The 22256-nt window shown below is 45.3% G+C and overlaps 1 protein-coding gene across 6 annotated transcripts in view; it reads left to right on the top strand.

The window, feature by feature from the left end:
- LOC106576558 (collagen alpha-1(VII) chain) overlaps nucleotides 1–22256 on the top strand; it is a 146762-nt gene that overhangs the window by 20150 nt on the left and 104356 nt on the right. For all 6 annotated transcript variants that reach the window (XM_045722263.1, XM_045722262.1, XM_045722265.1 and 3 more), the window contains exons 8-22: nucleotides 3338–3467; nucleotides 3793–3909; nucleotides 6242–6397; nucleotides 7143–7259; nucleotides 8827–8973; nucleotides 10831–10950; nucleotides 12312–12470; nucleotides 12719–12832; nucleotides 13083–13232; nucleotides 16181–16318; nucleotides 17337–17483; nucleotides 17813–17932; nucleotides 19645–19791; nucleotides 20362–20682; nucleotides 21934–22073. In XM_045722263.1, coding sequence (XP_045578219.1) covers nucleotides 3338–3467; nucleotides 3793–3909; nucleotides 6242–6397; nucleotides 7143–7259; nucleotides 8827–8973; nucleotides 10831–10950; nucleotides 12312–12470; nucleotides 12719–12832; nucleotides 13083–13232; nucleotides 16181–16318; nucleotides 17337–17483; nucleotides 17813–17932; nucleotides 19645–19791; nucleotides 20362–20682; nucleotides 21934–22073 — 2223 coding nt within the window. The remainder of the gene's footprint in view (nucleotides 1–3337; nucleotides 3468–3792; nucleotides 3910–6241; nucleotides 6398–7142; nucleotides 7260–8826; nucleotides 8974–10830; nucleotides 10951–12311; nucleotides 12471–12718; nucleotides 12833–13082; nucleotides 13233–16180; nucleotides 16319–17336; nucleotides 17484–17812; nucleotides 17933–19644; nucleotides 19792–20361; nucleotides 20683–21933; nucleotides 22074–22256) is intronic.

The raw sequence follows: 22256 nt of genomic DNA, 5'->3' as shown, positions 1-22256 counted from the left end.
TGCAGTGAGAGAAAATCAGAAAGCAATATCACAATGACCTTGAGATTTACAATATACTGTAATGTATTGTACTGTACACTACACTATTTGTTGGAGTGTGTGTGAGTGTTCAGTTTTGTGCATGTGTACAGTACGCTTTCTTCCGAACAATATTCTTAGTCTTTGTTTTGGATAGTTTGGTGTGTGTGTTTGTGTGTGCGCACGTACGTGCGTGCTTTGTCTTTGTCTCGCAGGCATAGAATCTTTCCCCATTGTGTGTATTCTCTCAGTGATTTTCTACAGCCTTGCCAGAGCCACAGGACACAGCACTGGATTCGCAGAGTGGGTTGTTTGCGTGTCCTTGCTATGACACTGGTGTAGAACTCTGGAGAAAGATACTTTAGCATTCTCTAACAGAACCATTCCTGCAGGGACAATCAAGCTACGCAGGCATTACATAACTTGTGTGTTGGGTGGTGAAGTCACAGAGGAGAGGATGGATGCAATAGGTTTGAGATGTACTTGAAAGAGCACTGTGGAATAGAAAAGTGTTTTCTAACCCTACAAAAAAAAATGTTTTATTGTCACATACACTGGATAGAGGCAGTGAAATATGTTGTTTTACACGGTCAGTCATAGTAGTACGTGCCCCTGGAGCAAATTAGGGATAAGTGCCTTGCTCAAGGGAACATTGAACAGGTTTTTCACCTTGACTGCTACGGTATTTGAACCAACAACCTTTCGGTTGATGTCCCAACGCTCTAACCGCTAGGCTACCTACCACCCTACAACTGTTGCATAAATCAGATATATTTCACCTGATTCCACTAGTCCATTAATTATCAAGCCCTTGTACCAGTCGTGGCCAAAAGTTCTGAGAATGACACAAATATACATTTTCACAAAGTCTGCTGCCTCAGTTTGTATGATTGCAATTTGCATATACTCCAGAATGTTATGAAGAGTGACCAGATGAATTGCAATTAATTGCAAAGTCCCTCTTTGCCATGCAAATGAACTGAATCCCCCAAAAACATTTCCACTGCATTTCAGCCCTGCCACAAAAGGACCAGCTGACATCATGTCAGTGATTCTCTCATTAACACAGGTGTGAGTGTTGATGAGGACAAGGCTGGAGATCACTCTGTCATGTTGATTGAGTTCGAATAACAGACCGGAAGCTTCAAAAGGAGGGTGGTGCTTGGAATCATTGTTCTTCCTCTGTCGAACATGGTTACCTGCAAGGAAACACGTGCCGTCATCATTGCTTTGCACAAAAACGACTTCACAGGCAAGGATATTGCTGCCAATAAGATTGCACATAAATCAACCATTTATCGGATCATCAAGAACTTCAAGGAGAGCGGTTCAATTGTTGTGAAGAAGGCTTCAGGGCACACAAGAAAGTCCAGCAAGCGCCAGGACCGTCTCCTAAAGTTGATTCAGCTGCGGGATCGGGGCACCACCAGTACAGAGCTTGCTCAGGAATGGCAGCAGGCAGGTGTGAGTGCATCTGCATGCACAGTGAGGCGAAGACTTTTGGAGGATGGCCTGGTGTCAAGAAGGGCAGCAAAGAAGACACTTCTCTCTAGGAAAAACATCAGGGACAGACTGATATTCTGCAAAAGGTACAGGGACTGGACTGCTGAGGACTGGGGTAAAGTCATTTTCTCTGATGAATCCCCTTTCCGATTGTTTGGGGCATCCGGAAAAAAAGCTTGTCCGGAGAAGACAAGGTGAGTGCTACCATCAGTCCTGTGTCATGCCAACAGTAAAGCATCCTGACACCATTCATGTGTGGGGTTGCTTCTCAGCCAAGGGAGTGGGCTCACTCACAATTTTGCCTAAGAACACAGCCAGGAATAAAGAATGGTACCAACACATCCTCCGAGAGCAACTTCTCCCAACCATCCAGGAACAGTTTGGTGACGAACAATGCCTTTTCCAGCATGATGGAGCACCTTGCCATAAGGCAAAAGTGATAACTAAGTGGCTCGGGGAACAAAACATCGATATTTTGGGTCCATGGCCAGGAAACTCCCCAGACCTTAATCCCATTGAGAACGTGTGGTCAATCTTCAAGAGGCGGGTGGACAAACATAAACCCACAAATTCTGACAAACTCCAAGCATTGATTATGCAAGAATGGGCTGCCATCAGTCAGGATGTGGCCCAGAAGTTCATTGACAGCATGCCAGGGCGGATTGCAGAGGTCTTGAAAAAGAAGACTGCAAATATTGACTCTTTGCATCAACTTCATGTAATTATCAATAAAAGCCTTTGACACTTATGAAATGCTTGTAATTATACTTCAGTATTCCATAGTAACATCTGAAAAAAAGAATGATTACAGAGTAGAGTGATTCTAGTGATGATACACTGAGTGGTGAAAGACTGGTGTAGAATGATTACAGAGTAGAGTGATTCTAGTGATGATACACTGAGTGTAGAATGATTACAGAGTAGAATGATTCTAGTGATGATACACTGAGTGGTGAAGGACCGGTGTAGAATGATTACAGAGTAGAGTGACTCTAGTGATGATACACTGAGTGATGAAAGACTGGTGTAGAATGATTACAGAGTAGAATGATTCTAGTGATTATACACTGAGTGGTGAAGGACTGGTGTAGAATGATTACAGAGTAGAGTGATTCTAGTGATGATACACTGAGTGGTGAAAGACTGGTGTAGAATGATTACAGAGTAGAGTGATTCTAGTGATGATACAATTTCTGAATACACACATGCGTGAGCACACACCCACACAAAACCATCCCCACAAACACCCTTACCCATTTCACTCAAACCTCTCCCTCTCTCCCTGTCCCTTTCCCTGACCCATTCCCTCTCCCTGTCCCTGTCCCTCTCCCTGTCCCTCACCCGCTCCTTGTCCCTGTCCTTCTCCCTGTCCTTTTCCTTGTCCCTCTCCCTGTCCCTCTACCTGTCCCTCTCTCTACCGCTCCCTGTCCCTCTCTCTCCCGCTCCTTGTCCATGTCCTTCTCCCTGTCCTTTTCCTTGTCCCTCTCCCTGTCCCTCTGCCTGTCCCTCTCTCTCTCCCGCTCCCTTTCCTTGTCCTACTCCCTGTCCATGTCCTTCTCTCTGTTCCTCTCCCTTTCCCTCTCTCTCTCCTACTCCCTCTCCCTATGCTTCTCCCTGTCCCTGTCCCTCTCCTTGTCCCGCTCCCGCTCCCTGTCCCTCTCCCTCTCCCTGTCCCTCTCCCTGGCCCTGTCCTTCTCCCTGTTCCTTTCTCTCTCCTACTCCCTCTCCCTATCCTTCTCCCTGTCCTCTCCCTGTCCCTCTCCTTGTCCCGCTCCCTGTTCCTCTCTCTCTCCCTGTCCTGTGTGTGTCGTATCAGACTGATCTGAAAGGTGATGAGAGGACATCTCTAGTGACAGAGCTGACTCCTAAGACAGAGTACTCTCTGACTGTCTACGCCATCTACCCTGGCCTCATTGGAGACTCTGCCACCATCATTACACAGACACGTGGGTTACAGAGGCACTAACATCAACAATCCCACACACATAGACATGCACCCACGCTAACACAGGAGCGTGCGCACACATAGTAGCTCACACAGGTAAATATAGATATACATATACACAAACAAACACCAGCTGAACACACTCACACATACAGTAGTATTGTAATATAGATCCACATGTATACTTAATCTGCATGCAGAAATTCACCCACACTGAAACGTACACATCACATACCTATGCTCATTTACAACTTGGCATTTTGCATATACACATGCAATTTCAAATGTACTCAACGTTCCAACGTATTTTCCTTCCTCTGCCTTAGCCCCGGTGCCTCCTGTCTCAAACTTCCGTGTGATGGAGGAGGGCCTCTTCTCTCTGAGGTTGGCATGGACACCACCTCTAGGGAAGCTCGAGGGATACAAGATATTCATCCCCAGATGTGAGTTGACTCCTGTATTGACATTACACCACATCATTAGTCTGATCCAGACTTGGGTTCAAGTAATATATCTTTCAAATACTTGTAGTGTTTGCTTTAGCCCGTCAAGAGTGCCAGGCGGCAGACGTTTGTACTTTTGGGATGGTTCTATTGGTCCTTTGCAGTAGACAACCTTAATCAACCACAGCTAAGGTATTTTAAATGATTTGAGTATTTGAACCCAGGTCTGGTATCACCATAGTTCTTTCGGTTTAATTAAGGCTTCATATCATACAGGTCTCTTGAGGTTTTACAACAACTTTGACACCAGGTACAGAAGTTGAAAAGGGTATACATATAGTGCCTTCGGAAAGCACTCAGACCCCTTGACTTTTTCCGCATTTTGTTACGTTACAGCCCTATTCTAAAATATGTACATTAAATGTAAAAGAAATCCTCAGCAATCTACACACAATACCACATAATGACAAAGCGAAAACAGGTTTTAAGACATTTTTGCAAATGTATTAAAAATAAAAAACAGAAATACCTTATCTACATCATTTTGCAGAGCCTTTTCTATGAGACTCGAAATTGAGCTCAGGTTCATCCTGTTTCCATTGATCATCCTTGAGATGTTTCTACAACTTGATTGGAGTCCACCTTTGGTAAATTCAATTGATTGGATATGATTTGGAAAGGCACACAACTGTCTATATAAGGTCCCACAGTCGACAGTGCATGTCAGAGCAAAAACTAAGCCATGGGGTCGAAGGCATTATTATTAGAGCTCCGAGATAGGATTGTGTCGAGGCATAGATCTGGAGAAGGGTACCAAAACATGTATGCAGCATTGAAGGTCCCCAAGAACACAGTGGCCTCCATCATTCTTAAATGGAAGAAGTTTGGAACCACCAAGACTCTTCCTAGAGCTGGCCGCCCTGCCAAACTAAGCAATTGGGAGAGAAGGGCCTTGGTCAGGGAGGTGACCAAGAACCCAATGGTCACTCTGACAGAGCTCTAGAGTTCCTCTGTGGAGATGGCAGAACCTTCCAGAAGGACAACCATCTCTGCAGCTCTCCATCAATCAGGCCTTTATGGTAGAGTGGCCAGACGGAAGCCACACATCAGTAAAAGGCACATGACAGTCCGCTTGGAGTTTTCCAAAAGGCACTTAAAGACTCTCAGACCATGAGAAACAAGATTCTTTGGTCTGATGAAACCAACTCTTTGGCCTGAATGCCAAGCGTCATGTCTGGAGGAAATCTGGCACCATCCCTACGGTGAAGAATGGTGGTGGCAGCATCATGCTGCGGAGATGTTTTTCAGCGGCAGGGACTGGGAGACTAGTCAGGCATCAGGGAAAGATGAATGGAGCAAAGTACAGAGAGATCCTTGATGAAAACCTGCTCCAGAGAGCTCAGGACCTCAGACTGGGGCAAAGGTTCACCTTCCAACAGGACAATGACCCTAAGCACACAGCCAAGACAATGCAGGAGTGGCTTCGGGACAAGTCTCTGAATGTCCTTGAGTGGCCGAGCCAAAGCCTGGACTTGAACCTAATTGAACATCTCTGGAGAGACCTGAAAATAGCTATGCAGCGACGCTCCCCATCCAACCTGACAGAGCTTGAGAGGATCTGCAGAGAAGATTGGAAGAAACTCCCCAAATGCAGGTGTGCCAAGCTTATAGCGTCATACCCAAGAAGACTCAATGCTGTAATTGCTGCCAAAGCTGCTTCAGCAAAGTACTGAGTAAAGGGTCTGAATAGTTATGTAAATGTGATATTTTGTATTTGTATTTTTAATAAATTAGCAAACATTTCTAAAAACCAGTTTTTGCTTTGTCGTTATGGGGTATTGTGTGTAGATTGATGAGGGAAAAAAACATTTGAATACATTTTAGAATAAATCTGTAACGTAGCAAAATGTGGAAAAAGTCAAGGGGCCTGAATACTTTCCGATGGCACTGTATCTCATTGTAACCCCTTCACATTTTCTCTACTAGATATCATGCCTTTGATTACCCCGTCTCTTGCGGTGTCAAAACAACTTTGACGCTGCGAAGGCTACAGAATTAGACAGGGATACATATTTTGTACTTATCCCTTTACTTGATATCATGGCTCCCATTCTCTTGTGGTGTTATAACAACTGTAGTACCTGGTACAGAATTTATAATTGTCTTTATTGAAGGTAGTTATCTCTTCTGGTACAGAAGTTCATCACTCCTGGTACAGAATGTACCTTTTTTGTCCTAAACTCTGTAAACCCAGAAGTAAAATCCAGCGTAATTTGGTTTATGTTTAAGTAGTCTGTCCATGAAAGATGAATTGTGTCCTGACCCCATGCAGCCGACCGGCCAGGGCTGACCTATGAGCAGGTGCTGCGCGGCGACACCTCCTCCCATGTGATTGACAGCTTGGAGGAGGATAAGAAGTACACCGTCAGTATCTTTGCTATCTACCCCCAGGGCCCCAGCCAACCTGTCTCGATCGTCGGCAAAACACGTAAGTGACCCTGCTGAATGTGTCGACCAACAGCTAGAATTTTAAATTTGAGTTATTTAGCAGATGCTCTTATCCAGAGAGATTTACAGGAGCTATTAGGGTTAAGTGCCTTGCTCAAGGACACAGACAGATTTTTTTCACTTAGTTGCCTCGGGATTCGAAACCAGTGACCTTTTGGTTACTGGCCCAACACTCTTAAACGCTAGTCTACCGGCCTAAAACCAATCCTATGCTTAGAAATGAATGAGTGGGAATTTACAAGTTGTGAAACACTTCTAGAAAATGGTGGAGAATCAGGATGCTTCCATTGCCTTTGAAAGTGATCTTGAAAATATAATCTAAGCCAATTGGTTATGAAATATATATTTCAATAGAAGCTTAATGCCCTATTTCACACCTTTCTGACTATGTAATAAGTAGTTTTTCTATGATTGTCCACTAAGCGGCAGTGTAGCTTCTCTCAACATGTTGATCAGATTTCCAGGCTGTGGTCATGTATTTCACCATCTGTGTGTGATGCAGTTTGTCTGTTCTCCATCAAATTACATTTGTATAATTTATGTAATTATTAAAGAAAAGGTATTCATTAGTGTTCCTCCCCTAACTGAGACTGTGTGCGTGTGTGTGCGTGTGTGTGCGTGCCTGTGCGTGCGTGTGCGTGTGTGTGCATGTGCGTGCGTGTGCGTGCGTGCGTGTGCGTGCGTGTGCGTGTGCGTGTGTGTGTGTGTCTATATCTATTCTGCAGTGAAACTGGTGCCAGTGCAGCAGCTCCTGGTCCAAAACGCCACCACAGACACCGTCCAGGCCCGCTGGGGCTCAGTGAAGGGGGCCACGGGGTATCGCCTCACCTGGTCCTCCTTAGGTACTGGGACCCTATTAGCAGTGTGTTACCAAGATCACCCAGAAGACACACTGAACACACACTGACCACTCAGACACAGTGTGTTTGAAATCACCATACAACATACAGGTTGCATACAGAGTATACAGTGCCTTCGGAAAGAATTCAGACCCCTTGACTTTTTCCACATTTTGTTACATTACAGCCTTATTCTCATCAATCTACACACAATACCCCATAATGACAAAGCAAAAACAAGTTCACATTTACATAAGTATTCAGTCCCTTTACTCAGTACTTTGTTGAAGCACCTTTGGCAGCAATTACAGCCTCGAGTCTTCTTGGGTATGACGCTACAAGCTTGGCACACCTGTATTTGGGGACTTCCTCCCACTTAAGGACATTCAGAGACTTGTCCCAAAGCCACTCCTGCATTGTCTTGGCTGTGTCCTGTTGGAAGGTGAACCTTCGCACCAGTCTGAGGTTCTGAGTGCTCTGGAGCAGGTTTTCATCAAGGATCTCTCTCTACTTTGCTCTGTTCATCTTTGCCTCGATCCTGACTATTCTCCCATTCCCTGCCGCTGAAAAACATCCCCACAGCATGAGGCTGCCACCACCATGCTTCACCGTAGGGATGGTGCCAGGTTTCCTCCAAACATGACGCTTGGCATTCAGGCCAACGAGTTTAATCTTGGTTTCATCAGACCAGAGAATCTTGTTTTTCATGGTCTGAGAGTCCTTTAGGTGCCTTTTGGCAAACTATAAGCGGGTGGTCATGTGACTTTTACTGAGGAGTGGCTTCCATCTGGCCTCTCTACCATGAAGGCCTGATTGGTGGAGTGCTGCATAGATGGTTGTCCTTCTGGAAGGTTTTCCCATTTCTACAGAGGAACTCTAGAGCTCTGTCAGAGTGACCATCGGGATCTTGGTCACCTCCCTGGCCAAGGCCCTTCTCTCCCGATTGCTCAGTTTGGCTGGGCGGCCAGCTCTAGGAAGAGTCTTGGTTCCAAACTTCTTCCATTTAAGAATGATGGAGGGCACTGTGTTCTTGGGGACCTTCAATGCTGCAGAAAAATGTTGGCACCCTTCCCCAGATCTGTGCCTCGACACAATCCTGTCTCGGACCTCTACAGGCAATTCCTTCGACCTCATGGCTTGGTTTTTGCTCTGACATGCATTGTCAACTGAGGGACCTTTTATAGACAGTTGTGTGCCTTTCCAAATCATGTCCAATCAATTGAATTTACCCCGGGTGGACTCCAATCAAGTTGTAAAAACATCTCAAGGATGATCAATGGAAACAGGATGCACCTGAGCTCAATTTCGAGTCTCATTGCAAAGGGTCTGAATACTTATGTAAATAAGGTATTTCTGTTTTTTACTTGTAATAAATTTGCAAACATTTCAACCACATTTTTTTCACTGTCGTTATGGGGTATTGTGTGCAGATTGCTGGGGAATTTTTGGTATTTAATCCATTTGAGAATAAGGCTGTAACGTAACAACATTTCGAAAATTCAAGTGGCATGAATACTTGACGAAGGCACGATCACACCTAACCAACCCCCCTCCCCTCCTTCACCTCCAGATGGCCATAGAGAGAATGTGAACCTGGGGGAGACCTTTAACTTCTACATGATCCAGGGCCTCCACCCAGGCACTGAGTACGCCATCACCATCAACCCCATCTTTGTGGACATCGAGGGCCCTGTCACCTCTACCCCAGCCAAGACCCGTGAGTTACCATGGAAACTGGGGCTATGTACAGTGAGGGAAAAAAGTATTTGATCCCCTGCTGATTTTGTACGTTTGCCCACTGACAAAGAAATTATCAGTCTATCATTTTAATGGTAGGTTTATTTGAACAGTGAGAGAATGAATGACAACAAAAAAATCCAGAAAAACGCATGTCAAAAATGTTATAAATTGATTTGTATTTTAATGAGGGAAATAACTGTTTGACCCCCTCTCAATCAGAAAGATTTCTGGCTCCCAGGTGTCTTTTATACAGGTAACGAGCTGAGATTAGGAGCACACTCTTAAAGGGAGTGCTCCTAATCTCAGTTTGTTACCTGTATAAAAGACACCTGTCCACAGAAGCAATCAATCAATCAGATTCCAAACTCTCCACCATGGCCAAGACCAAAGAGCTCTCCAAGGATGTCAGGGACAAGATTGTAGACCTACACAAGGCTGGAATGGGCTACAACACCATCGCCAAGCAGCTTGGTGAGAAGGTGACAACAGTTGGTGCGATTATTTGCAAATGGAAGAAACACAAAAGAACTGTCAATCTCCCTCAGCCTGGGGCTCCATGCAAGATCTCACCTCGTGGAGTTGCAATGATCATGAGAACGGTGAGGAATCAGCCCAGAACTACACGGGAGGATCTTGTCAATGATCTCAAGGCAGCTGGGACCATAGTCACCAAGAAAACAATTGGTAACACACTACGCCGTGAAGGACTGAACTCCTGCAGCGCCCGCAAGGTCCCCCTGCTCAAGAAAGCACATATACATGCCCGTCTGAACTTTGCCAATGAACATCTGAATGATTCAGAGGACAACTGGTGAAAGTGTTGTGGTCAGATGGGACCAAAATGGAGCTCTTTGGCATCAACTCAACTCGCCGTGTTTGGAGGAGGAGGAATGCTGCCTATGACCCCAAGAACACCATCCCCACCGTCAAACATGGAGGTGGAAACATTATGCTTTGGGGGTGTTTTTCTGCTAAGGGGACAGGACAACTTCACCGCATCAAAGGGACGATGGACGGGGCCATGTACCATCAAATCTTGGGTGAGAACCTCCTTCCCTCAGCCAGGGCATTGAAAATGGGTCGTGGATGGGTATTCCAGCATGACAATGACCCAAAACACACGGCCAAGGCAACAAAGGAGTGGCTCAAGAAGAAGCACATTAAGGTCTTGGAGTGGCCTAGCCAGTCTCCAGACCTTAATCCCATAGAAAATCTGTGGAGGGAGCTGGAGGTTCGAGTTGACAAACGTCAGCCTCGAAACCTTAATGACTTGGAGAAGATCTGCAAAGAGGAGTGGGACAAAATCCCTCCTGAGATGTGTGCAAACCTGGTGGCCAACTACAAGAAACGTCTGACCTCTGTGATTGCCCACAAGGGTTTTGCCACCAAGTACTAAGTCATGTTTTGCAGAGTGGTCAAATACTTATTTCTCTCATTAAAATGCAAATCATTTTATAACATTTTTGACATGCATTTTTCTGGATTTTTTTCTTTGTTATTCTGTCTCTCACTGTTCAAATAAACCTACCATTAAAATTATAGACTGATCATTTCTTTGTCAGTGGGCAAACGTACAAAATCAGCAGGGGATCAAATACTTTTTTCCCTCACTGTACAGGGTGAGTCAACTTTTGAACATTATGGTTGCGCCCTAAATGACACCCATTTTAGCTTCATAATACAGTTCGTTCTACCAGAGCCTTAGCAGTGTGCCGGCCGAGGCCATCTCCCTTCATCATGCAGCTGTTCAATGACTAACATTCTATCCATAATGATAGTTAAATTCTCTCTCCTCTCTCCCCTCTCTCTCCCGTCTCCCGTCTCCCTGTGCCAGTGGAGAGCAGTGCAGTCCAGACTCTGAAGGCATCGGCAGTGAGCACCAACAGTGCCATGGTCTCCTGGAACTCTGTCCCTGGGGCCACAGGCTACAGACTAGCCTGGGGGCCCACTCCAGGTGACCTCTCACCTCTACACAATACACTCGCACAATACAAACCAAAGCCCTTCCCAAAAACAACCCCCCTACCCCCTAGACAGTTGTTGAGATCTGAGGGGATTTGATTTGATAGGCTAGGTGGAATGTTTTACCATATTGCTTATCCCTGTCCAATCCTCTCAGATCTCCAGAAGTTTGTAGGGGCTAGCTCTCTCCGCTCTTTCTTTCTCTCTCTCTCTCTCTCTCTTTTTCTCTCTCTCTCTCCTTTCTCTCCCCTCTTTCTCTCTCTCCTTTCTCTCCCCTCTTTCTCTCTCTCTCCTTTCTCACCCCTCTTTCTCTCTCTCTCTCCTTTTCTCTCTCATGTGTGATGTATCTCTGACGATGTTCAGAGTCTCCCCAACTCTGTGTACCTACCTACCTACCTACCACCCCTCTGTCTCACCGTGTCTATCAAAATCAGCATCACTAGAACATGATTGGAGGAAGATTCTGCAGTGGGGTTATGGGTAAAAAGGTGGGGGGGGGTATTTGATGTCACCCCTCTGAGCGTCCCTGTGGTGACACGACACAGATCCTTTGAAATGCCAGGACTGGGCTCCCCACCATGTCACTCGGTAGTACCAGCGTCATTTCCATGTGACAAGCTGGCATCATGGCCACCCCCTCAGAAAACAGGAAAATAAAAAGAGAGATGGAGGGATACGTGGGTTGTTTTAATGAGGGGACAGGCTTCTGATGATGTTCATATGGGGAAGACAGGAAAGGGGGGAATGTGTGAATAAAGGAGTGTGTGTGTCTGAAAGTGAGAGAAAAGGGATTGATCAAGCCAGATGAAAAGATGGAGGAGGGATAGTAGGGTGCCTTCTCCTTTCATGTGGAGATGATGATGAGAGTTATTTGGGGGTTTAGGTTGGTTTTTGTTCACGCATCCTCTTCTCATTGCCCTCACGACTGGTTGCCTTTTTTTAAATAACTCGGGATGCTTTTAATATCAACAGAGCTATGCTTGGAAATGAAAGGTATCGTCAAACAATCCCAATGTCTGCAGAATTACTTGCTTTAGATGATTTGATTTGCCTGTAATGAGCTGTAAAGCTATATGAAAGGGACAATTTGAATGGAACGGTCGTTAAGGGATTCATTAAGTTGAGTACAAAGAGAGACCTAATTGCTAATTAACAAATGTAATTTAAGCTAGATAGTGAGCCATTTTGCAAATTATCAGACACAACTCCAGTGAACACTCCACTGGTCCAAAGGAGTTGGCCTCCAATAGCAGGTGATTATCATTATGGGCAAAACACTAAACTGACTTTAGATCAGGGCTCAGGCCCTAACCCTCCACCTACTCCATTGTTATGTGTGTGTTATTCCTCCAGAGTTTGTGGGTCGGGACCGCCCTAGACAGCTGGCTCTGAACGGCTCCACCACAGAGCACCTTCTGAAGAACGTGGTCCATGACACAGAGTATGTCCTGTCTCTTTACGTCCTGTTTGGATCGCTGGTGGGACCCGGCGTCTCAGCTACCTTCCGCACCTGTGAGTCCAACGCGTCCTCTTTCCTAGTGAAGTGTATTTTCATCACTACCCTGACGACTTCCCCTTTATGTAGCACTCGGTCATATCACCCATCATGCAGTATTGTTTTGTATTTTCATGTTCAGACGCCGCTCCTGATTTTGTATTCTCTCTATGTTCGTTCTGATTAAACTCAACGACTGCACCTGCTTCCTGACTCCATGCGTCTTCGTCGTGTTGCCTTGTATCCCCTCTTCTCTCTCCGCTAGCTCCTTTGGGATATGTGTCTAACTTCCAAGTGACTTCCTACACCAGTTCCTCCATCGACGTGGAGTGGAGTCCCGTCGTGGGGTCCACCGAGTACAAACTCACCTGGAACATCGGTACTGTAGTGGGCTTCTTGTTCCAAATCCTAAATATAACCTTATCCCAATTGCAAAGATGAATGTAGCCTGTGAACTTGCAGTGTGTGTGTGTGTGTGTGTGTGTGTGTGTGTGTGTGTGTGTGTGTGTGTGTGTGTGTGTGTGTGTGTGTGTGTGTGTGTGTGTGTGTGTGTGTGTGTGTGTGTGTGTGTGTGTGTGTGTGTGTGTGTTTGTGCTTGCCTGAGTCTTCTAATTTGCTGTGTTACACAGATGGCAACACTCCCCAGTCCCAGTATATGGACCGCAGCGTTCTGTTCCACCGCATTGAGGGCCTCAACCCAGAGACAGTCTACATAGTTAGCATCCACTCTGTCTACGGCAACACAGAGGGGCCAGAAATCTCCCTCTCACAGCTCACAGGTACCTGGAGAGAGAGTATGGGGTAAATCCTAACTTGTGCATGATTTTTTTTCCCACAGTGGTGATGGTGGGTATTGGAAATTTTCACTTATTCACACGTTGATGTCATTGGGAGACTGAGTGAATTTTCTACGCCAGTGGAAGCTAGGACTTGCCCCTATGGCGTCAGTGGAGTCTGCAGTCACAGCAATGTGCTTGGTAGGTGCTGTATACAAACAACTAATTTAAGGAAAGGGCATAGATTTTTTTTCTAGCAATTTCTTTGGTTGGATACTGGGAATCCAAACGTATATGCATGGAAACGCATGTAAGCAGTGGTTGACGTTGTTGTCGGTAATGTAATCACACTTATGGATGGGAAGCCCTCACAGTCCACCGCTGTATATCCAAGACTATTGTATTTCTAAGATGTGTGATTTGAACGAGACAGACCACTGTTATTTCAATCGAGTACAGGCGTTGTTGAAAAGTGATGATCCATTCAGACCAGCCTTACTGATTGAACTTTCGTAAATACATTAAACGGAAAATATGGAGTGTAACACTGAGTCACTGTCCATTTACATAAACCCAGAGCCCTGTGGATGAAGTCCTGATATTGTAATCAAGTAGGGAGATGTGGAACGTTACGCCCCTTGTACCCTTGTACCCTTGTTGTCAATCACGGACTACAAAAGAAAAACCAGCCCTGTCGTGGACCACGATGTCTTGCTCCCAGACAAACTAAACAACTTCTTTGCTCGCTTTGAGGACAATACAGTGGCACTGACAGGGCCCGCTACCAAAACCTGTGGGCTCTCCTTCACTGCAGCCAACGTGAGTAAAACATTTAAACGTGTTAACCCTCGCAAGGCTGCAGGCCCAGACGGCATCCCCAGCCGCGTCCTCAGAGCATGCACAGACCAGCTGGCTGGTGTGTTTACGGACATATTCAATCAATCCTTATCCCAGTCTGCTGTTCCCACATGCTTCAAGAGGACCACCATTGTTCCTGTACCCAAGAAAGCTAAGGTAACTGAGCTAAATGACTACTGCCCCGTAGCACTCACTTCTGTCATCATGAAGTGCTTTGAGAGACTAGTCAAAGACCATATCACCTCCACCCTACCTGACACCCTAGACCCACTCCAATTTGCTTACCGCCCCAATAGGTCCACAGACGACGCAATCACACTGCACACTGCCCTAACCCATCTGGACAAGAGGAATACCTATGTAAGCATGCTGTTCATCGACTACAGCTCAGCATTTACCACCATAGTACCCTCCAAACTCGTCATTAAGCTCGAGACCCTGGGTCTCAACCCCGCCCTGTGCAACTGGGTCCTGGACTTCCTGACGGGCCACCCCCAGATGGTGAGGGTAGGTAACAACATCTCCACCCCGCTGATCCTCAACACTGGGGCCCCACAAGGGTGCGTTCTCAGCCCTCTCCTGTACTCCCTGTTCACCCATGACTGCGTGGCCATGCACGCCTCCAACTCAATCATCAAGTTTGCAGACGACACTTCTGTGGTAGGCTTGATTACCAACAACGACGAGACGGCCTACAGGGAGGAGGTGAGGGCCCTTGGAGTGTGGTGTCAGGAAAATAACCTCACACTCAATGTCAACAAAACAAAGGAGATGATCGTGGACTTCAGGAAACAGCAGAGGGAGCAGCCCCCTATCCACATCGACGGGACAGTAGTGGAGAAGGTGGACAGTAGTGGAGAAGTTCCTCGGCGAACACATCACGGACAAACTGAATTGGTCCACCCACACAGACAGCGTGGTGAAGAAGGCGCAGCAGCGCCTCTTCAACCTCAGGAGGCTGAAGAAATTCGGCTTGTCACCAAAAACACTCACAAACTTTTACAGATGCACAATCGAGAGCATCCTGTCGGGCTGTATCACCGCCTGATACGGAAACTGCTCCGCCCACAACCGTAAGGCTCTCCAGAGGGTAGTGAGGTCTGCACAACGCATCACCGGGGGCAAACTACCCACCCTCCAGGACACCTACACCACCCGATGTCACAGAAGGCCAAAAAGATCATCAAGGACAACAACCACCCGAGCCACTGCCTGTTCACCCCGCTATCATCCAGAAGGCGAGGTCAGTACAGGTGCATCAAAGTGAGGACCGAGAGACTGAAAAACAGCTTCTATCTCAAGGACATCAGACTGTTAAACAGCCATCACTAACATTGAGTGGCTGCTGCCAACTTACCAACTCAACTCTAGCCACTTTAATAATGGAAACATTTATGTAATAAATGTATCACTAGCCACTTTAAACAATGCCACTTTATATAATGTTTACATCCCTACATTACAAATCTAATATGTATATACGGTACTCTATACCATCTACTGCATCTTGCCTATGCCGTTCGGCCATCACTCATTCATATATTTTTATGTACATATTCTTATTCATTCCTTTACACTTGTGTGTATAAGGTAGTTGTTGTGAAATTGTTAGGTTAGATTACTTGTTAGATATTACTTGTTAGATATTACGTGTGTGTGTGTGTGTGTGTGTGTGTGTGTGTGTGTGTGTGTGTGTGTGTGTGTGTGTGTGTGTGTGTGTGTGTGTGTGTGTGTGTGTGTGTGTGTGTGTGTGTGTGTCACTGCTGCCTGGCATGGTTGTTATCATCTAATAGTTCTATCTGAGTTTGTTTCTACTGTTAGAAACTCTGAACAGAAAGAACTTAATTTACATTGAAGAAGTCCATCCAGGCTGTTGAATGAGGAACATTGTCACAACATTTATAATGATAATTGATTGTATATGTATTCAAGGTATGCTCAAAGCGGTCAACATTGAAAGGCAGAAACTCCCCTCATCCAGCACCGATGTATAGCATCCATGTAGCGGCAGCCATTTTGTGTCAGAAAGCTCACCACATATTTATTGTTTATCTTAAATGAACCTACATCTATTGTTGATGTGGTTCCATCAGCGTCGGTGACAGAGTCAGAGCTGATCCAGGCGGTCAAGGAGGTGAAGGTAATGGATGTCGGAGTCAACTCCTTCATACTGACCTGGAGGAGAACACCTGGGGTCACTGGCTACAAGATCTCCTGGAGCCCCTTCCATGGTGAGGACCACACACATGCATCTATGGACACACACACACATTGACACACAAACACACACCACCAAAGCCACATATACTACCCACCACCTGTATGCTCTCTTTGGCTGGCCCTCGCTTCATATTCGTCGCCAAACCCACTGGCTCCAGGTCATCTATAAGTCTTTGCTTGGTAAAGCCCCGCCTTATCTCAGCTCACTGGTCACCATAGAAACACCCACCCATAGCACGCGCTCCAGTAGGTATATCTCACCAAAGCCAATTCCTCACTTGGCCGCCTTTCCTTCCAGTTCTCTGTTGCCAATGACTGGAACGAACTGCAAACATCATTGAAGCTGGAGACTCATATCTCCCTCACTAACGTTAAGCACCAGCTGTCAGAGCAGCTCACAGATCACTTCACCTGTACATAGCCCATCTGTAAATAGCCCATCCAACTACCTCACCCCCTATACTGTTATTTATTTTATTTATTTTGCTCCTTTACACCCCAGTATCTCTACTTGCACATTCATCTTCTGCACATCTATCACTCCAGTGTTTAATTGGTATATTGTAATTACTTCGCCACCATGGCCTATTTATTGCCTTACCTCCCTTATCCTACCTCATTTGCACACACTGTATATAGACCTTTTCTATTGTGTTGTTGACTGTATGTTTGTTTATTCCATGTATAACTCTGTGTTGTTGTTTGTGTCGCACTGCTTTGCTTTATCTTGGCCAGGTCGTAGTTACAAGTGAGAACTTGTTCAACTAGCCTACCTGGTTAAATAAAGGTGAAATAAAAAAATTATAAATTAAAACGTAGGCTCTATCTCAATTCGTCTTTCATGCTTCCTTGCATCCCCTCACCTCCCTCTTGTATTAGAGGACATGGTCCCTCCCCACAGACCTAAGTTCTTCAAGGTGAGGAGAGAGGCTGTGAGGCATAAAGGAAAGATCATTGTGAAATAGCTGTAGGCTATCCTGCTGTCCCGACCTATATATATCCCAAGCATGTTAACCTCTCTGCCTCTAGGTGGCGATGAGAAGTCCCAGCTAGTCGCTTCCTCCACTACCTCCTTCACCATCCCTAAGTTACAGGAGAGCTCGGCCTATAAGATCCAGGTGGCATCTATGGTGGGGGACCGAGAAGGGAGCCCGTTCCTGGTCACTGCACGCACCTGTGAGTACTGAACTATGGCTACACCTCTCAGATATTCCTCTGGATAAGAGTGACTGCTAAATGACTAAAATGTAGACCTGTCACACGTCTCTACTCACCTAGCACCACCACCTAGCCCAAAACGTAGCAGTAAGGTATCTTAAAGTTATTCCGTGTGGTTGAGGGGATCAGTTTGAGCAAGGCCAGGCACAGAACCGATAATCTTGATCAGATAATGAGTAGTTATTTGAGATGCAAGGTGATTTGTAGATCAGTGAGTCTGCACAGTCTGACTGCGATGTAGCCATTCTCAAACACTTAAATGATGTGTTGGATGTGTTATGTTCCAGTGGACCTGCCCAAAGTGAACGGCTTCGCAGCGCTCGACACCACAGACAGCAGTACCTCCCTCAACTGGATCAGCGTTGCCGGGGCTTCTGGGTATCTGCTCTCCTGGAGGCACATCTCAGGTCAGAGGTCAAAGCACAGCCAATCACATCAGGCTGTGACACCAGCACAGCCAATCACATCAGGCTGTGACACCAGCACAGCCAATCACATCAGGCTGTGACACCAGCACATCCAATCTCATCAGGCTGTGACACCAGCACAGCCAATCTCATCAGGCTGTGACACCAGCACAGCCAATCACATCAGGCTGTGACACCAGCACAGCCAATCACATCAGGCTGTGACACCAGCACAGCCAATCACATCAGGCATTGACACCAGCACAGCCAATCACATCAGGCTGTGACACCAGCACAGATGATCACGTCAGGCTATGGCCTCATTCAAAATCCTTAATAATGCTTTCCCTCCTCAATCAATCTAATCATACAGCACATTACTTACAGAGGATGCAATTCAAAATGCTTCAACAAATACAGTTATAAAAGGTGAGAAAGATAAAAACACTGTTTTCAAAATGTGGCAAATAAAAATAGTAAAACAATTACTTAAAAAACGGTGGACTTAAGAGACTAATGCATTTGAATAAATAAAAATTCGTAAAATAGATAGTATAAAATAAATTAAATAAATAGTATGGCTAAAAGCACCCTAATTAAAAGCACTGCAAAAAAGGTGTTTCTTAAGATCTTTCTTAAAAATGCCTTCAGTTTCTGAGGTCCTCCCATTTCCCATTGTTGAAGTAGTCACTGACTAGACATGACTGGGTAGGTGAACCCAAGGGCTCCACCACATGGCCTTCAACTGCCAGTCATTGTCATAGGCGTCGTAAGGATAGGACCAAGGCGCAGTGGGTAAAGTGCTCATCTTCTTAATTTATTAGAAATAACACTTAAAAAAAGAAACAAACGATGAAACAGTCCCGTAAGGTGCACAGACTATACAGGAAATAACCACCCACAAAACACAAGTGAAACAAACCCCAACTAAATATGGCCTCCAATTAGAGACAACGACAACCAGCTTCCTCTAATTGGAGGTCCTACCAAAAACCCAACATAGAAATAGAAAACTAGATTTAAACATAGAAATAGAAAACATAGAACCTAAACCAAAAACACCAAAACACACAAAACAAACACCCCCTGCCACGCCCTGACAAAACTACAATGACAAATAACCCCTTTTACTGGTCAGGACGTGACAGTCATACAATTGGAATGGGGCCTATGTTAGTGACATCAGTAAGTGTTAATGACTTTGTGCTTTGTGTGAGCATGGCAGTACAAATGTAATGTCGGGGTTTGTCTTTCATGTCCCAGTCACTTTTTGGTAATCTCAGCACCCAGAACCAAATTGTTCAGTCTGTCACAACAGAAGACTACTTCCTGGAGATTTTATCAGCGTGAACTATGCTAGGTTTCATCTTACCCATTTTTTTAAGTGTGAAGGGTTTGGAGGCCATAATTAATAGAAATCATCATGTAGCCACAATAAATATTATCCGTAGGGGTGAATTCAAGATGTAAATGGGGATTTTGTCCTGTAAATTGTCAATTGTTCCAAACTGTTATTGTGATGGGGAAACCTGAGTTACCCTTGGAATTGGGCCGTGTTATGTGTTTTTAGAGTGATGACAATTGTTTTGTGTTTGTCACTTTTTACAACCTCTCTGACCAACCAGAGGACAATTTGTTCACAATGACTTGGCTAAAGGTTAAATAGATTTTATTATTTTTTTACCATATATGGGTACACTTTTTCTCTTCAGAGTTGGACACCAAAAAGGAGAAGCTTGGTCCTTCTGCCACCATGTTTAAGCTGAGTGATCTGCTGTATGGCAGGACCTACATCTTCACCATCAGACCTGTGTATGGAGAGGTGGAGGGACCCATCACCTCTATCCACCACAGGATAGGTAAAGCTTAACACCTCTTCACGTTATGGCTCCAGCTCACTGGAACAGTAAACAACGTGCTCACTCAAAAACGACAACAACAACAACAATTGTTGAGTGCTGCTATCCTAAGCTGTAAGAAATGCAACGTTTGGAGAGCTGTCCATTACATTTTTATACACTTCACTAGAAACCGTCTATCATACAGGAAACCCAATGCTGGTTCATGTACTTACTAGATCATGACATATGTTATTACTCAGTAATGACTATGGTGTACAGTAGGTGTAGGACAGGCTAGCAGTTAGAGAGTTGGGCCAGTAATCGAAAGGTCGCCGGTTCGAATAACTGAGCTGACAAGAGGAAAAATCTGTCTATGTGCCCTTGAGCAAGGCACTTAACCTTAATTTGCTCCAGGGGCGCCGTACTAATATGGCTGACCCTGTAGAACAACATATTTCACTGCACCTATCCATGTATGTGACTATAAAAATGCCATAAATAATGTATACAGTATATCATGTGAAATGTGTCCAAGCACAACACTACGCTACTGCATATGAATATAAAACACTGTCTATTTCCTTTCAGTGGCCAAGGACCGTCCTCTGGTGCCTGTCCAGTCTTTACCCGCCACGCCTGCCCCTCTCCCCCCTCACACCCTCACCGCCTCCCAACCCAATGCAGCCAAAGCCACCAAAGCCCACACCCGCTCCACCGTCGCCAAAGCCCCCTCCAAAACCACCTCCGGCACCGCCAAGAAACCCCCAAGCACCACCGTTGTCAAAACATCTGCAGCCACCACCACCTTTGTCAAAACAGCTGCAGCCACCACCAGCGTCGGACATCTTACCACCACTACCAGAAACATATTGGTTTTGGATACAGAGACAACTGTTGGACCAGGGCCAGGTAACAGAAGTATTTATAGTACCTATATAGATGAATAGCTGTTAGGCATTACAATCAGAGCAAACTGACAGACCCTCAGAATAACAGCACTTACCTCCATTAGAGACTGCTTCTTAAGACCCTCAGAATAACACCACTTACCTCCATTAGAGACTGCTTCTTAAGACCCTCAGAATAACACCACTTACCTCCATCAGAGACTGCTTCTTAAGACTGTAGAATAACAGCACTTACCTCCATTAGAGACTGCTTCTTAAGACCCTCAGAATAACACCACTTACCTCCATTAGAGACTGCTTCTTAAGACCCTCAGAATAACACCACTTACCTCCATCAGAGACTGCTTCTTAAGACTGTAGAATAACAGCACTTACCTCCATTAGAGACTGCTTCTTAAGACCGTCAGAATAACAGCACTTACCTCCATTAGAGACTGCTTCTTAAGACCCTCAGAATAACACCACTTACCTCCATCAGAGACTGCTTCTTAAGACTGTAGAATAACACCACTTACCTCCATCAGAGACTGCTTCTTAAGACTGTAGAATAACAGCACTTACCTCCATTAGAGACTGCTTCTTAAGACTGTAGAATAACAGCACTTACCTCCATCAGAGACTGCTTCTTAAGACCCTCAGAATAACACCACTTACCTCCATTAGAGCCTGCTTCTTAAGACCCTCAGAATAACAGCACTTACCTCCATTAGAGACTGCTTCTTAAGACTGTAGAATAACAGCACTTACCTCCATCAGAGACTGCTTCTTAAGACCCTCAGAATAACACCACTTACCTCCATTAGAGACTGCTTCTTAAGACCCTGAAGAATAACAGCACTTACCTCCATTAGAGACTGCTTCTTAAGACTGAAGAATAACAGCACTTACCTCCATTAGAGACTGCTTCTTAAGACTGTATAATAACAGCACTTACCTCCATCAGAGACTGCTTCTTAAGACCCTCAGAATAACACCACTTACCTCCATTAGAGACTGCTTCTTAAGACCCTCAGAATAACACCACTTACCTCCATTAGAGACTGCTTCTTAAGACCCTCAGAATAACACCACTTACCTCCATCAGAGACTGCTTCTTAAGACTGAAGATGTTCCTTTAGCAATGTTCTGTCTGACGATAATAATGTCTGCTAACAACCAATATCACTGTCACCATGACCTGTGTGTGTGTGTGCGCACCTGCATGCTCGTTCGTGTGTGTGTGTGTGTGTGTGTGTGTGTGTGTGTGTTGCAGTGTGTGGCAGGGTGAAGGCAGACATAGTGTTCCTGGTGGATGAGTCATGGAGCATCGGATCCAATAACTTTGCAAAGCTCAAGGACTTCCTGTTCCGGGTTGTCACCTATTTCCCTGTGATTGGTCCTCAGGGCACACAGGTCAGAGGTCACACACCTTCAATATGTCAAAAGCTTTACTGTTCATTTTAGGATTAACAGACACGATGTACAGTATGTTAACACATCACAAACAATAGACTTAAAAAAACATAGCAATGTAAGGGTGAAGTGTACCTGGTTGACTGTACCTGAAGTGTACCTGGTTAACTGTTCCTGAAGTGT

Source organism: Salmo salar, chromosome ssa07, assembly GCF_905237065.1.
Source record: "Salmo salar chromosome ssa07, Ssal_v3.1, whole genome shotgun sequence".
In the NCBI taxonomy this organism is placed as follows: Eukaryota; Metazoa; Chordata; class Actinopteri; order Salmoniformes; family Salmonidae; genus Salmo; species Salmo salar.
The sequence above is the reverse complement of the archived record's forward strand: the minus strand, read 5'-3'. Positions and strand labels throughout refer to the sequence as shown.